At 41.7% G+C, this 16,312-nt stretch overlaps 1 protein-coding gene across 1 annotated transcript; it reads right to left on the bottom strand.

Moving 5' to 3' along the window:
* Positions 1–482: 482 nt before the first annotated feature.
* Positions 483–2,606, bottom strand: LOC133019440 (E3 ubiquitin-protein ligase TRIM39-like). The gene is made up of 2 exons (XM_061085925.1): positions 2,538–2,606; positions 483–2,454 (listed from the first exon to the last, which is right to left on the bottom strand). Exon 2 carries the CDS (start codon positions 2,450–2,452, stop codon positions 821–823), a length of 1,632 nt encoding a protein of 543 aa, XP_060941908.1. The 5' UTR covers positions 2,453–2,454; positions 2,538–2,606; the 3' UTR covers positions 483–820.
* Between the last annotated feature and the right edge of the window lie 13,706 nt (positions 2,607–16,312).

The raw sequence follows: 16,312 nt of genomic DNA, 5'->3' as shown, positions 1-16,312 counted from the left end.
TGGTCCCTGGGACAGAACTTGTTGCTTATTAGTTTAACAGGAAAACACGACATGTCTCCAGCTCAGACCAGAGGAGTCAGTTCGCTCTAAAGACAACATGATATTTGAGATTGTATACGGCCCAGTGGGTCTCCGAGGGTTAACAGTAGACATCTGCAGAAATAAAGTTTATTATTTATAAAAATGAATTAAAAACGTTTACAGTTTAGCAAATTGTCCACGATCATTGAGACAGATCTCTTGTAATGAGATGTAGTTTAGGCCCCTTAACATTTATCTCAGTGCAAAATACTGAACCTGTGATCTGCTCCTAACACTGGAACCTCGGACTGTAATCCTACGAGTAGTGTGATGTGTAGAGGAACTGCTTTAGTCTTTAATATATAAATCCAGCTGAGCTGTGACATGAAAGAAAGACACAACAGAATCTGTATATATTCAGTTTATTATGTAAATATTTCAAATTGAATCACTTGATAAAATACTTGAATTAAAACCAACACCACATTATCAAAGTAAACTTTACCATTCTTATATAAAAGGATCAGACAGTAACAATAACTAGAAACATGCACTGGGTCCATACATTTTTTCCAGATTTACATGAGGTCCCTGTGACCTTTGACCAATGTAATTCATCAATAGACCTTTGATTCAAAATGATAAATAATCAACATTTTCTCATTTGTTGCTCTGTGAGGCCACCATGACCTTTGACCCTTGGCTACCAGATTCTAACCAGTTCATCCTGGATTCCAAGTGATTGTTTGCACCAAATTTAAAGAAATTTTTTCGTGTTCTCCAGAATGGGACGGATGGACTAGTGAGTTTGAGGTACAGGTGTAATGATGAGAGGGGCGGAGTTTCTTCCATTAGCATTCCACTGAGGGCAGAAGTGCGGATAAAGTTTCTCTGTAAAGCAGCAGCCTGTGATACAACTGATGTGTGATTTAGAGTCTGCATTGTAAAAAGACACCTCACCTTTGTTGTAGTCTACAAAGACGCCCACCTTCTGAAGCTCTTCTTTCAATATTATAGGTTCTGAGTCTGCAGTTGTTTTATATTTGCCCTCAACCAATAAAAAGCACCAATATCCATTTTCAACTGACGCACTTGTCTTGTTCTTTCTCTCCACCGACTCCGTGGCCACGCCAACGATCCAACCTATCTTTCCTTTCACCTGCACCTCAAAGTAAAACTTCCCTGTCATGAATCCCTCTTTTGCCAAAACCTGAAAACATGCATTAAATCTCTTTGGATTGTCTTTAACTTTGTCCTCATCAACGTTGTCTTTTACTGTAACTTGTTTTCCGTCTTCGCTTATGACAAGTGCCTTAAATGCAGTGTCAGGGTCAAGGGTCAAGTCGACTGCGTGCTCTCTCATTCTTTTCATTCTGATCTCAGGAATCTCTTCCATTATTTCCTCGACTCTCTGTTTCAGCCGAGTCAGGTGACCTTGTGTTGCCTGGACAGACAGGTCAGGGCCGAGGTCTGTGTCGGGACAGCTCTCGTGTGGAGGTTTGGTCAAGTTCAGGAAGCTCTGGAGGAAATGATAGTGATCCTGTGACTGTGACAGATGTTCCAGCTGACTGCTTCGGCTCTGGAGCTCAGTCACTTCCCTCCTCAGTTCTTTGAGAAGCTCTTCACCCTTTTGCTTTATTCCTCTGTGCCTCTGCTGGATCTCCTCAACCAGCTCGGCCTGGCTCGCCTGAATGGACTGGATCAACTCGGTGAACACCTGCACGGCGGCTTGTTCCTCTTCTTCAGAATCTACCCGGCTGACATCGAGTAATTTTTCAACCTCCGCTATCTTCTCAATCCGTGTCTGTATCAACTTCTGCATGTTTGCCTGTGCCTCGTCTTTTGTTGCCGCCACTTTTTCATATTGCTCCTCCAGGGGGACGGCGTTGTGACCCTTGTGATCAGCTTTCAAACACAGGACGCAAATGAAGGCCTGCTCCTTCAAGCAGTACAGCTCGGTCATCTTGTTGTGTGTCTTGCACATCCTGTCGTCGAGATTCTTCACTGGCTCTAGTAACGTGTGACCTTTGAGCCGAGCAAGTCTCAGATGCGGCTCCAGGTGTGACTCACAGAAAGAAGTCAGACACGTCAGGCAAGATTTAACGGCCTTTTCTTTTATCTCAGAGCAGAAGTCACAAAGAACGTCAACAGCAGGAAGCTGTGGGCCTGGAGTCGAGGCTTTGACTTGAACCAACTTCTTAAACTCATCAGCTAACTCTGAGATGAAAGTGTTGACTTGAAGTTCAGGTCTTGTGGAGAATTCCCGTTTGCACATGGGACACTGGCAAGTGTCTCCGCTGTCCCAGTACGTGTGGAGACATGAGCTGCAGAAGTTGTGTCCACACACGATCGAGACTGGGTCTGTGAACACGTCCAGACAGATGGAACACAGTAACCTCTCCTCTGACAGCACACAGCTGGCTGAAGCCATATCTGGACAAAAACATGGGAGGCAGTTATAACTCATATCTGTGCTGAATAATCTGTTATAGATTTAATGGAAGGTTTAAATTTACCTGTGAAGTTTGGGAGTTTTAGAAGCAGCAGCTTGAAGTGACGAGCAGAGTGTTACTTTCCTCCTTGAGTTTCACTTCAGCATGATGACGCTGGTGATGGCCCCTCCCCTGCTGCTCTGCTCCACTTCCTGGTTTTATTTAACTCTTTCCACTCTGTTCACATTGGGAACTACGGTGGCCCTGAGAGCTCAACACACAGCAACTTAACAAAACACATGCAAGTGGACAAAACACATGCAGGTGGAAAACATATTCATCAATTTCACAACACAACACTACACAACATATCACAGAAACGCGCAGCAAATACAGAAAACGACAACGGAAGTGTTTCCAGAGGACAGGTAAAAGTGATGGACACTGATGTCATAGGACAGGGGTTTTCAACCGGGGGTCCGCGGCCCCCTGGTGGTCCGCGACGGCTTTGCAGGGGTCTGCAAAATTCGCTTTGATATTTCAACACATTTCCAGATAACTCTTGAATATCGTGAAAAATATCTAAAATAAGAAAAATATGTCTAAAATAATATAAAGGTGCTGGTGATCATGAGGTTAAACTTAAGTAGCCTCAATTGTTTGTGTGATATTGTCTGATTATCATTTGTGACATATTCTGCATTACTTTGTCATCTTCCCTCTTCAGTTTCTGTTGATTGTTATTGATCACCGTTACTTTAACGTTCTCTCAACGTGTCAGCTGATGTAGCTGAGCAGATGTCTGTACATTTAAGTCATGAACGTTATATATTGATGTTCATATGGTTCTGAGATGCAGTACAACTACAAACTGCCTTTTAATTTTGTTTTCAATTCTTAAGCACTGAAAATTACGGAAGCGTATTGCATTCACTTGAAAAAAAAAAAAAAGCTCTGGGTAAAAAAAAAAAAAAAAGTTTGAAAAACAGGATTTTTCCTGTTTTTTGAACTTTTTTTTTTTTCCTGTTTTTCCGAGATAAAATCCTGTTTTTCGAACTTTTTTATTTTCTGTTTTTACGAGATAAAAATCCTGTTTTTCTGAGTTAAGTTTTCTCCGGAAAAGGCGTTCCCTTAATCCTGCCTGAAGCTCTCACACGCATGGAGTGTGGTTGCTGCTGCATCAGCCTGAACCTGCAACAGACTAATGTAGCCGAGCGGTTTGTTCTATCATACTGTCAGGAGGCCTCAGCCGAACGAGGACACGAGAGATGGTTATTGAATCGGGACATCACACTCGTTTATTTTCCTTCACACTTTTCTCTATCGATAGAACCCTTTTCCGTTAGAACCCCTTTCAAAACAAGAGTCCCAACTACCAACCTGCTATTAACAGGAACTACACATCAATCTTCTATAATAAAGCCACTAACGGGACAAAAATAAAAACTATCCTCTACCTATATGTAGCATATCCCCCGAAAGATGGTCGAGACTTTCGACTGATGTTTTCAGGTTTATTTGACGCTACGTCTATGGACGCTATACGTCACTTTCAAAATAAAAGCATGGAAAAAAATTTGAGCGAAAAACAAGATTTTTATCTCGGAAAAACAGGAAAAAAAAAGTTCGAAAAACAGGATTTTATCTCAGAAAAACAGGAGCTTTTTTTTTTTTTTCAAGTGAATGCAATACGCTTCCGTAGAAAATCAACCGTTTTTGTTGTTTTTTCACAGATTTTTCCAGATTTGTTTGAGGTTTTTAAATAAAACCAACATGGAAAACCAAATGTTAAAACTTTCTTCTATCCACACGCATGCACGCACACACACACACGTAGGCACGCGCGCGCGAAGGCACATCAGTGGGCCGCGGATTACTTTCTAGTCAGAATGGTCCCTGGGACAAAACCAGTTGAAAACCCCTGAGTTAGGTGATGGAAGGAGATGAGGTAGGATGAGGAAGGGAAGGATGGAAGGAAATGAGGTGGGATGAGGAAGGGAAGGATACAAGGAAATGAGGTGGGATGAGGAAATGGAAGATCTTTGAGAGAGAGAGAGAGACTTTCCTGTTTACAAAAGGTTGCAAAGGAAAATCTACTTTATTATTATCACCTTTTTGGGTTTTCACCCAATTTATTCATTGGATTTTCGTGATGAAATTCATCAGAAGTCATACTTGTGTCTGTTCGTTACCTCGTTGTCATCCTGTCTGTTTGTTGATTGGTTGGTTTGTTTTTCTGTTTGTCAGCTGGATTACACACAAACACAAACTTCTAAACTAATTTACCAAAGACTTTGTGGAAGAATTCGACACGTGCCGGGACAGACCTTTGTTTTTAGAGGGTGTTCAGGCTTTTTACCTGTTTTATGGTTATACATTTTTTGCAGGAATCCAAATGAATAGGTGGATCAGAATCTTTTAGGACTGGTTCAGCTCAACATACCAGTGTTAACTGTGGATCCATCTTGGCATCACTTTTGTTTCCCCAGTTTTGTTGAGAAGGACTTGACTGGTCTGACGTCAAACACTCCATTTGTGTGTGTGTGTGTGTGTGTGTGTGTGTGTGTTTGTGTGTGTGTGTTTGTGCTAGACCCTGATGTCATGTTCAAATTCGCATTAACACGACTTGATTAATTATGGTTGGGACGGATGCGGGCGGAGGGTTCAGCGTCATTACCTCCACCCTTGATTTAACTGAAGGTGGAGGTAGCTCATTACCTTTTGTGTTTCCCTTTATGGGGCCGCGGGGTACCAGGGGCTGTTTACCAATGCATGCACGCCATCTGTAGCCACTGCAGCAGAGGGAGGAAGTCGTCATGGCGACTGCAGCACAATCCCATAACGCACATTACAATCACTCCTTTGGAAAAGCCTGTCATTACAAAACTTCAACTCTGTACTTTCCACTGATGGTCGGACACAAGACGCTTCACAGGAATAAGTGCTTCTCTGGGTTTTGTCTCCTGAAGACAAAGCGGCGGGTTATTATCTTTTCTTTTTAATCGGACATCATTTTGGAGACTGCGACTTCTCCCCCCTCCCCCGCCCCGAAGAACACGGCCTCATCAGCATGCGTAACAGTACGAATAAATGTTGAAGCTCTGCGTTAATAAGGTCATTGTTAACATTGTCATTATAAACAGTATCATCATCATCACCATCTCATAACTGATCATTTATCACCTGTGAAGGGGCGACAGAGGGAGAGACGCCAGAGGAGAGAGAGAGGAGAGAGAGAGAGAGGAGAGAGAGAGGAGAGAGAGAGGAGGAGAGTAAAGACACATTATGATGTTTTAATAGCTTCCCCCTGAGGGCTGGAGGGAGCATTTCCTGATCAACCAATGAGAAGAGGGAAGGAGCACAGCAGAGAGATGAGAGAGGGCGAGGATGAGAGGATGATGAGAGGAGACATGGACAAATGGAAAGAGGACGAGGTCCAGAGACGAACAAAGGACAAAAGACAGGTTCCTGCTTTCAACACGATTGTTAACTGGAGCTGTCGGATCAACCTGCAGGTTTCACTTCCAACAGGAAGAAGAAAGAGCACGAGCAGAGTGATGTTGTTTCCACGGTGATGGGACGTTAGCACTTTTGAATTAATATTAATTTAGTCAAAAACATAGGTTTGTATATAATAAACTGCATAATTCAGATTCCCACTAGAAGCTGTACCTTGCGTCATGGCAATATGTGAAGGTTAGCAATTTTAACAAAAGGCAAACATGATGTTTTGTAGAATGGCAGTAGAATATAGGAAATATTCATATTAATATATATATGTGGACAAAGCACACAAGCTCTGCATCACAGCATCGATTGGTTATCTAGCTGGATGTTATTTATATAAGTTGTAGAGGTCCATGGATTTTTCATTGGATATAACACCAGCTTTGTCCGTCGCTCTGACACCGTGTCATTGAGAAATGTCAAGAAATCAGAGTTAATGGTTTTGCGAGCAGCTGCGAGCACTTAACCATCCGTGTTGGACCCCGACCTTCACCTCCAGCTATTCAGGGAATGACGGATAATATCTTGATATCATGAACAAAAGGCTGAGTCATCCTAGTCGGGAGGTTTAATAGCTGCAAGACATTGACGAGATGGTCAGTGAAGACCTTCAGGTTTAAAGGAGGCGTTTGACCTGAAGCTTGTATTATCACGTACTGTCCTTCAATGGGCTGAAGCTCTGAATGACCTTCACCTCCATCTGCTCCTGGGACACCACAGTGGCTCACACCTGTTTGTACTGTGGTTCAGGTTTAACTGACCAATAGCTGCACATTGTTTAATTTACAATGTTGTGTGAAAACCTTTAATTTAACTGGTTTTGAAAAGCTCCAGTATTCCTCCAGTCTTTGCTACTCAGACAATGAAACACAATATTTCTGTATTTTGCAGAGCATTTTCCTTTGGTTTGGTTTAAGTTTTTGCAGATGAAACCTGACACATAACCCAGAGTTATCAATAATTTAAATAATTCACCTTTTCCTCACAATGCAAACTCTTGAGCTGTGAGAAGAAATTACATTTATAGAAAAACCATCCTGAACTGAGAGGCAGGAGGTATTTTTTAAAATTAAACTCTAACACAATCCATATCTGCCATGTTTAGGAGCCTGAAGCTCCTGATTGCTTCTGCCTCCCTCAGGCCGAGAGGAAGCAGAGTGAATAGGGGAAGAAATCAATTGCCAAAGGTGCCAGTTCAGGTTTTATTATTTCTGAATGGGAGGAGGTTGAGGTGGTGGAAATATTTTTAAAAGGCAAAGGACACAGGGGGCGAGAGGTTCCCAGTAACTTTAACGGCAATAAGTGCCTGTGTAATTACAGTTCCTGAAATCCTCAGGTCTTAACTGGTAAATATATGAAAACGTCAATGAAACAGCTGTGATTTGACACCAGGTGACTGCAGTGAATAAGAGTGAATAATGTTTTAGCCTCTTTAAGCATATTAACGGCATCATTCAGCAGGTGTATTAGAATAAAAAGCTCTGACAAACCAACGATAAGCTGCCAGTCCTGCAGCAAAGAAATAACAGGCTTAAAACTAATTCATGCTCACCTTTAGATATGTATTCAGATACAGACGGAGCCCATTGTAAGTATTCTGCATTAATTTAATCCCTTTTAATGCATTTCCTCTGGAAGTTTACCGATCTGTACGAAACAGACAAAATGGGGGTCAGTGTAGCAAGACACAAAGAAGACATTTCAATCTTTTGGACTTTGGACTTTGCTAATTGATCGATACGTCTTTTGCCTCTTGTCTTAAGAGATGTATCTTCGTTATCGTTATCTTATTATTACAGTCGTCGTGTGTGTTGTTGTTATAAACTTGATTCTGTGCGTGAAGGCAGAATAAATAAAAGACCTCAAAAGCTTCATGTGATGCAGATTTTGGTTATAATTCTGTGTTTCTATCTCCGGTGCAATATACAGGACCATTAAATCAACTTGATATAAATAATATTAATTCGGAGGAGCTTTAAACTTCCTGTAATCCCTTTATTTATATCATTAACATGTACCTCCCTGACGTGTTTGTGTTCATGGTAACAGGAACAATCGATTATAAATCCACAGACACAATGAGACGAACCCGTGGAAGCTGATTGCTTCTCCTTGTGCTGCAGAGGGAATAATACAGAGAATTATGTAAAGGAGTCTCTGCGTGTCTCTGTGTTCTCACACAGCAGCTTAATCACTTTGAACTATGGAGTCAACGCACGACTTTGGACCCTCACATAATAAATCAGGGGACAAGTGCAATATTATCACTGGGATTTAAGAGGCGGGAGGAAGAGGAGATTTATCATAAAGTGTGTGCCTGAACCCCTGTGTGATGCATAATCTCCTGCTCACATTTTCATGTCCCGAGGTGTTAAATAATGCACTAAAAGTATATGGAGAGAGGAAGAGAAAGAAATGAGAACATACACTGCAGATATGAGGGCGGCGTGTTCCTCTGTGCCCTGCGGCTGCGTTTTATCCTCTCAGCTGCAGAACAGTTTATTTTGTGTCTGAGGAAAGTGTGAGTCTCAGATCACTTGTTGAAATAAATCCTTTTCACCTTCTCCCAAATATTTTAGGTCTGAGAAATGGCTGAAAGTTTAAAAGTTAGGATTCCGTCTATCATCAAGGTGTCTTTAAATCCCGCCTCCTCCATGTTAGCAGATCAGACCTGAGCCAAACTAGAAAGTGAAATATGAAGGTTTTCTCAAAGATGGCTTCTGTCATTTTAGGTAGTTCTCATTTCACTGGTGTATTTTAAATGTTTGTGATTCAGATTTTTAGTTATTTGATGTTAAAACAACGCCATGATTGACAGGTGAGACTTACTAGAGATTAGTTCAGAGCTTGTATTCCTTTGAGTAATCTTCCTTTTATTTTTTTACACACATAAAGTGGGTTTATTAGCAATTTTCACATTCTTGAATGAAGTGATCTCGGAAACTTGGACACTGATGCATATATATTTAACATTTAACATATTAAAACCAACAATCCTATAAAGACACAAATTCCTGTAGCAAAACATTATCTGACATTTGCACAGGAAAGAGATAATTAACTCTGCAGAACAGAAGCATTTTTTGTTTTTAAATATCATAAACCAACAGACATGTCAAATAATTTAAAAACCACAAACCCAGATCGAGCTTTAAAAGATGTTAGAATCGTGATCTGTGTCTGAAGAACGATCCTCGACAAGCTTAACAGGACAAAATGAACACAGCTGAAAAATGTGACTGTCTCAGCCATTTTCCTTCGGCAAGTTTTCCATTTAACGACGGCTGGCGAAGCTCTCACGCTGCACGCACTGATCAAATTTAACTGCTGCTCAGTGGAGCTCAGTCCTGCTCGGATAATCAAACCCCTGTTGTTTGCTTTCGAAATACAACTTCCTACTAACAGGAGAAAAAGGTCTATGAATTATGCAGGAGCTTAAAAAGTGAGATAAGGCTGCACGTTGAGAAAAGAGGAAGAGGAAGGGATGGAGTCGTAGGAGGGGGGAGAGATATATATTCTACCCTCCAGAATTATTGGCACCCTCGGTGAAGATGAGCCAAAACGCTGTAAAAGTAATGAGCTAATCTTTACCGAGGCCACCAATAACTCTCGAGGGGCCAGTAAAACCACGGTAACATGCTGATCTGAAGCTCTGCTGTCACGGAGATTATTCATTTGTTCCAGGAGTCGTTTCCAGCTCTGGTAGACCCGCTACACGACAAGGTTCATTATTAACACAGTCTCAACCTCGGTAGTTTGCCTCGGGAACACGTCGAGCGTCGGCACTGTAAAAGCTGCAGAATTGAAAGTATCGATAAACAGAATAAAAAAGGGGAGAGATGGAGCCGAGAGTGGAGAATAAAGGGCGGTTTAGACTGAGGGCAGCTCCGGCTGTTTCCGAGCTTTGAGGAGCTGCAGCGCCTCGGGCAGCGATCACACTGACGAGCCGAGCGGCCAACACAGTTTCTCAAGGTCGTAAATCCTGTAACAGTGATCCTCGTGTAGCGGTGGTTCCTTGTGTGAGAGTCTGAGTTTTCATACAAAAAAGGTCCAGAGAAGAAGCTGCTCTGTTCACCTTCTGTGAATTCACGTTCGGAAGGATTCTTTCAAATAAATAGACCTCAAAGTTTCCTGGTCTGTCCCCATGTGACCGCTGCCTTTGGGTGTTTGCTCTATTGCCAACAGAAGCCATGATGCAACAGGCGGTTCAAACGGTGCCATTGCTTCAGTTGTGGTAGAAATTGTGTAAGACGAAGTTCATCCATCTAAACAATTCATAGACGGCATTGACCGAGCAAAGACCTGAGCTGCAAGAGCTGGAGAGGAAAATGAAATTGCTTCACGCTGATGCTGCAAGATGTATGAAGGTGTTTGAATTGCATGTTGCTGGAGCTGGTCTGAGTACTTCCCTGCTCTGACCTCTCAAATGAAAAGGTAAAATAATACTTTAAAAAAAGCCAAATATTGTCTGTGCTATAGTAACAACATCAGCAGCTCTTCGGTAAAAGGGAGGACAGACTCAAGGAGTATCGAAAGAAGTAAAAAGTGTTGTGATGTAAAACAATCTATGATTTTGTGATCTTTCAAGATGAAAAGATTCTGCCTCCAGTGTTCTCCAGTATTTTCAGTCTCTACATCTAAGCACAAAGCAGATATGACAATATTTCCAATTTCGGAAGAGACAGCGGATTAAAGCTTCGTTTGGGAATCAAGGAAAGTTGACTCTTCTAGTTTTACACCTTTGTGGTTTAAAGAACAAAGTACAAATCTTCACATAGTCCACAGCCTTGATAAGCACAAATTATCTATAGGCTACATGTACTATGCCTTGTTTTTCTATGTGAGCAGATTGTAGCTAAGTGACAGAACAAGAACATTATATAGATACCACATAAGAAAGAGCACGGTCAGCACTTTTCAAAGGAGCTCTGTAATCGACGAACAAGGAGATTATCATCCATTATGAGACAACACGTAGAGACACAAAGTGTGTAAACTAAAGGTAACACATCTCTGCCTGCGTCTCATTTTGAAATGTGAGGAGAACAGCAGGAGTCCAGGTGAAGTGTCTTTCAGGAATCAGTGCGATTAGAAACCACCGGGAGCCGATGAAAGAAGCTGAGTTACATGCGGCTCCCTGCGGTGCAGCAAACATCACTGAGCTTCCACCAGACACACGAGGAAACCACGGGTGGAGTGGAAGGCCGGCGACGACACGGGTGGTGCTCACAGACGTTTCAGTGAGGAGCAGTCAGGGAGAACTTTGATAACTGCTGCTGGTGCCTGAGCAGCTACACAGGAGCATTCACAGGAACGTGTCACTGCTCATGACCTGAAGACAATCCATAGAGGAACAGGAAGCAGCCAGTTAACACAGGAAGCAGCAAGTTAACACAGGAAGCAGCGAGTTAATACAGGAAGCAGCCAATTAACACAGGAAGCAGAGAGTTAGCACAGGAAGCAGCCAATTAACACAGGAAGCAGCAAGTTAATACAGGAAGCAGCCAGTTAACACAGGAAGCAGCGAGTTAACACAGGAAGCAGCGAGATAACACAGGAAGCAGCCAATTAACACAGGAAGAAGCCAATTAATACAGGAAGCAGCGAGTTAACACAGGAAGCAGAGAGTTAACACAGGAAGCAGCCAGTTAACACAGGAAGCAGCGAGATAACACAGGAAGCAGCCAATTAACACAGGAAGAAGCCAATTAATACAGGAAGCAGCGAGTTAACACAGGAAGCAGAGAGTTAACACAGGAAGCAGCGAGAAAACACAGGAAGTAGCGAGTTAACACCGGAAACAGCCCTCACCTATATGGACGTAAATAAACACACTTGAATCTCCATCAGATATAAACCATGAGACACATATTCGGTGTAAATGAAATCATCTGGATATTAGTCTCATTTTAACGTCTGATTTGAATTAAACCGTCTTTGTGTTTGTTAATTTTACACATTTCTTTCCTGAAGTCTGTTCTCCTGAGTCGTGCACAGCTGCAGTGATTCTGTTTTCACAACTTGGACAACCTGCTCCTGTGCAGACACACACACACACGCACACACACACACACACACACACACACACACACACACACACACAGATCACTGAGCGGCTCACTCTGCAGCTTCTTATTCACTTTGCTCAGGTCCTGTTTGCTGGACCTGCTCGAGCCTCTGGAGCGTGAAATTCACTCGTGGAACTAGGTAAATGCCAAAATGCAAAACTGACAAGAAATGTACATTTAATAATACAGTGTGTATAATTTCTTGTGGGGTTGTATCTTTTATTGTAACGGCACAGTTAGCACTGGATTAATTATTAGTTGTTTCACTGTGAAACATTATATGGGATGTGTGAATATGTGTCTACACACACACACACACACACACACACACACACACACACACACACACAACTGAGTCCAGTGAAGAGTTATTTTCCTATTCTATCCAGAGATTTTTATATTAAAAAGAATAATATAGATCTTCAAGTCAATTCAATCCATTTCCTGGTTTTCAGCCAAGCCACTTCTCCTCTGTGCGCTGCTGAGAGCTGCAGGTTTACACAAAGAAAATCTACTCTTCCATTTCATGCCTGATGGCTCTGTGAGGAGAATATCAATCCTGCAACAAAGTGCCCCGGCCTCTTTTCCACAGGTACACAGGCTTCCAGCGCCGTCCTTCTTTGTGAGCCGCCACACACGAAACCACACATTCAGTCATTTACTCCGACAAATGGCTCCACAATGTAGAAACCAGATTCCGCTGCTCGAGCACAATGCAGAAATAATTACCTGCTGTGTGAAAGGATGCAATTAGTGGAACTGAAGAGATTGAAATCTGCTTAAACTCTTAATCTGCCCGATTGGAACCATATAAATAGAAATGGCAGGAGTAATTGCATTGAGTCCATTAATTATTAATCAAGCTGTTGGCTGATGCAACTGAGACATTAAATAACAAAGCCAGCTGCTGCATGAATACAGTGGAGTGTGTGTTGATGGAAGGCAGACTGATTGTGGCCCAGATTGTCTCTGACAGACTCACACACACAAACACATGCAGACTCACACACACAAACACATGCAGACTCACACACACAAACACATGCAGACTCACACACACAAACACATGCAGACTCACACACACAAACACATGCAGACTCACACACACAAACACATGCAGACTCACACGCACAAACACATGCAGACTCACACACACAAACACATGCAGACTCACACACACAAACACATGCAGACTCACACGCACAAACACATGCAGACTCACACACACAAACACATGCAGACTCACACACACAAACACATGCAGACTCACACCTTTTCTCCTCATGGAGAATCTCTGAATGATTCATGTGTTCAGTGTTTTCATGATATTTCTCTACCAGCGTCTCGAGGGGAGATTGTGTGTTCAACTGTAAGAAACATGCAAAGGAAAACAACCTGGGAATATATTCTGCATTGGTTCTTTCTGTTAAATGCTTTTTATCAAATCCAAAAATTGTAGTTTTAATAAACTGCACTGGTGCTTTCATTTGTTATTGGATTTTTTTAAACCCTCCTTTTAATTAATTTCTAAACGCTTCTGTTTTTATTGTCTCTACAATATTTGAAGATGCCTTTTATACATTTTGTAAAACTCTTAAAGCCTTTTGTACGATTAATATCACAAACAGTGACGAGGAAGAAGAGGACTTGGCAGAAACTGAGCGAGGAAGTTGGACCACCAGCCAAGTTCTGAAAATCTGTTACTTGGCTCAAGATATTCACACTTTACTATTAATTTATCAAATATTCTCGATTCTATTTAGAAGTAATGATTGTAAACACAGATGATCCTGCAGCAAACAGACAACTGAACTCCTCTCAACCTCAGAAAACACCAACATTTCTGAAATGTCCCTTCAGGGGTCTGCACCATAAACTTCTGCATCATTAGGTAATTTGCTAAATGTCAAGCATGAGTCTAAATGTATGATTCTCGTTATTCAGACGTTCCTCTGCCTCTTCCAGGTGTGATGAGATGAAATGACTCCTGGTGGTGGTTCTCTGACAGACCTGCATGGTGCTGGAGCAGCAGAGCACATCACTGCTAATGAACAGGTTCCATCAGTTCTCCTATAAACACTGGGAGCACCAAGCTGCTGCAGCACAGGGAACACGGCCGCTACACTTTCTTTTTGGAGGATTTAATCACATCCATGGTCTGGTGCTCCAGTGAAGACAGAGGCACAACATCTTCTCCACTCTCTTTGTATTCAACTCAGCACAAACACTCCAGCAGGGAGCCAGAGGAGGTGAAGAGCAGCACAAACTATTTTCTTTTTATCAACCTGATGCTCACAAGCAGCAGGAAACACGTCATCCAGAACAGAGGGTTTGTGCTCATAAGGTTTGACCCTAATAAGGTTTATCCCTCATAAGGTTTGACACTCATAATGTTTGACACTCATAATGTTTATCCCTCAAGATGATTGACCCTCATAAGGTTTGATCCCTTCAGAAGATAAATCGATTGTGTAGCAGACAAACTGAAACCCCCAAAACCTTGTCAGCTCCAGTGACCAGAACTTATCAATTAGATCAATCTGTGCTAAAGTCGCTCAGTGATGGAGGATTGATGGTTATTGACTATTAATTTTCACATGCATGATAGAAGCCCATGTATTGTGTTTTGTATTTTGTATTTTGCATTTTGCATTTCGCTTTTTACTTCACTTTTTATATATTTTATCTTTTATATATTTGTATATAGATATGTTTATGCCTAAATAAATGTTACTTTGTATAAATATTAGAAAAAGTGAGTAAATAAGAAGTTAATAGTGAGTAAATGTAAATAGATACTGTTTTTTATTGTTTTTCTTATGTGTGGTGTATTTATTGTGTTTTTATGTTTCTATGTTCATTGTGTGCATCAATAACCAGAGCAAATTCTAGGTAGGTGTAAACCTACTTGGCAATAAATACCTTCTGATTCTGATGTAATGAGTATGTTATCATAAAGCTCCCTCCAGTGCAGCCTATCAAGTAAAGGGTATACGAGTGAACCAGACGACTCCTGGCCGATCCGGTGGAAGGACGACTGACAGGATTTGTCAGATCCATTGAACTGAGGCAAGTTGTCGGGAGGCCGGCTGTAATTACTGGTTTGTGTGTGAGCTAGCGATCCCTCGGTGAATTGACTCACTCGGCTGCAGCGGCTGAATGGAGGCAGAGAGAGACGGGGACAGGGACCAGGTGAGATGTTATTGGATTCTCTTTGTTCGGGGGAGAAGCCGGGGGAATTGTTTCCAGCCTGAAGTCTGTGTCTGAGGAGAGGAGAGTGACCTGTGAAGTCAGGAGGAGGAATCAGAGCACGCTGGGTTAATGCTCAACCAGTCATCAGGTCCTGGTTATAATACCTGGCTTTGCAATTACAGTACAGATGAGCACAACAGATATTAATCTTCAAAAGAGAAAGTGTTATCTGAAGGGATGTCCATTAAATAGAGGTTGGTATTAAAACTGGGCTTTTCTTTCTTTTTGTACAAACTTCTGGTTTTATATAATCTCCTTCCAGGTTTCTGTGGGAGAAGTGAGAGAATACCAGCAGAGTAATAAGTGTGTGACGGAGCATCAGAGTTCTGAGACTCAGCTCAACTGGTCCCATCGCAGCTGGAGCCCGATGTGACAGATAAGCTCTGTCATCACATGACTGCAGGTTCACTGCGGCTGTGAAGTGAGACGAGGTGAAAGAGCCGGGAAGTGTTGCTGTTTTAAAAAGTGTAAAAAGAGTGTCAAGAAGTTTACTGGAAGGAAACAACAGCAGGTTTTAGAAGTCCTGCCTCAATAACAACTTATACCCAATGTCTCCTCAACAACATGACACAGTTCTGTAGAAAACGGCTTCATTTTAATATTTGGACGTGTTGTCTGAATAAAATGTTGAAGTTATGCAAATTAAATAAAGACTCCTGCTCATATTGGCTATTTTTCAAAAACATTTATGCAAGATTTTATCCCATATTACTTACAGGTCTGCTAATTGAGTTTGGTTCAAAAATACCTTTTCAAATGTCAGTTATCATGTATTTAATAAGACATGTTGTGAACTAATGTGAAGCCACAAAAAGGTGAAGCCAAATCACCTTGATCGCCCCCTAGTGGCTGGCTGCAGTGTAGGTCATAAACCTTCACCTCCTCCATGTTAGTAGATGGAACATGAACCAAACTATACTATACTAAATTACATGTTGAATACATTTATAATAATAGACAGTTACAACAAAGGATGAGTTCAAATGGTGTTTATCTTGTGCAGCTTCTACTTTGAAATGGTTTGCAGCACAT

This window comes from Limanda limanda, chromosome 14, assembly GCF_963576545.1.
Source record: "Limanda limanda chromosome 14, fLimLim1.1, whole genome shotgun sequence".
NCBI lineage: Eukaryota > Metazoa > Chordata > Actinopteri > Pleuronectiformes > Pleuronectidae > Limanda > Limanda limanda.
The sequence above is the reverse complement of the archived record's forward strand: the minus strand, read 5'-3'. Positions and strand labels throughout refer to the sequence as shown.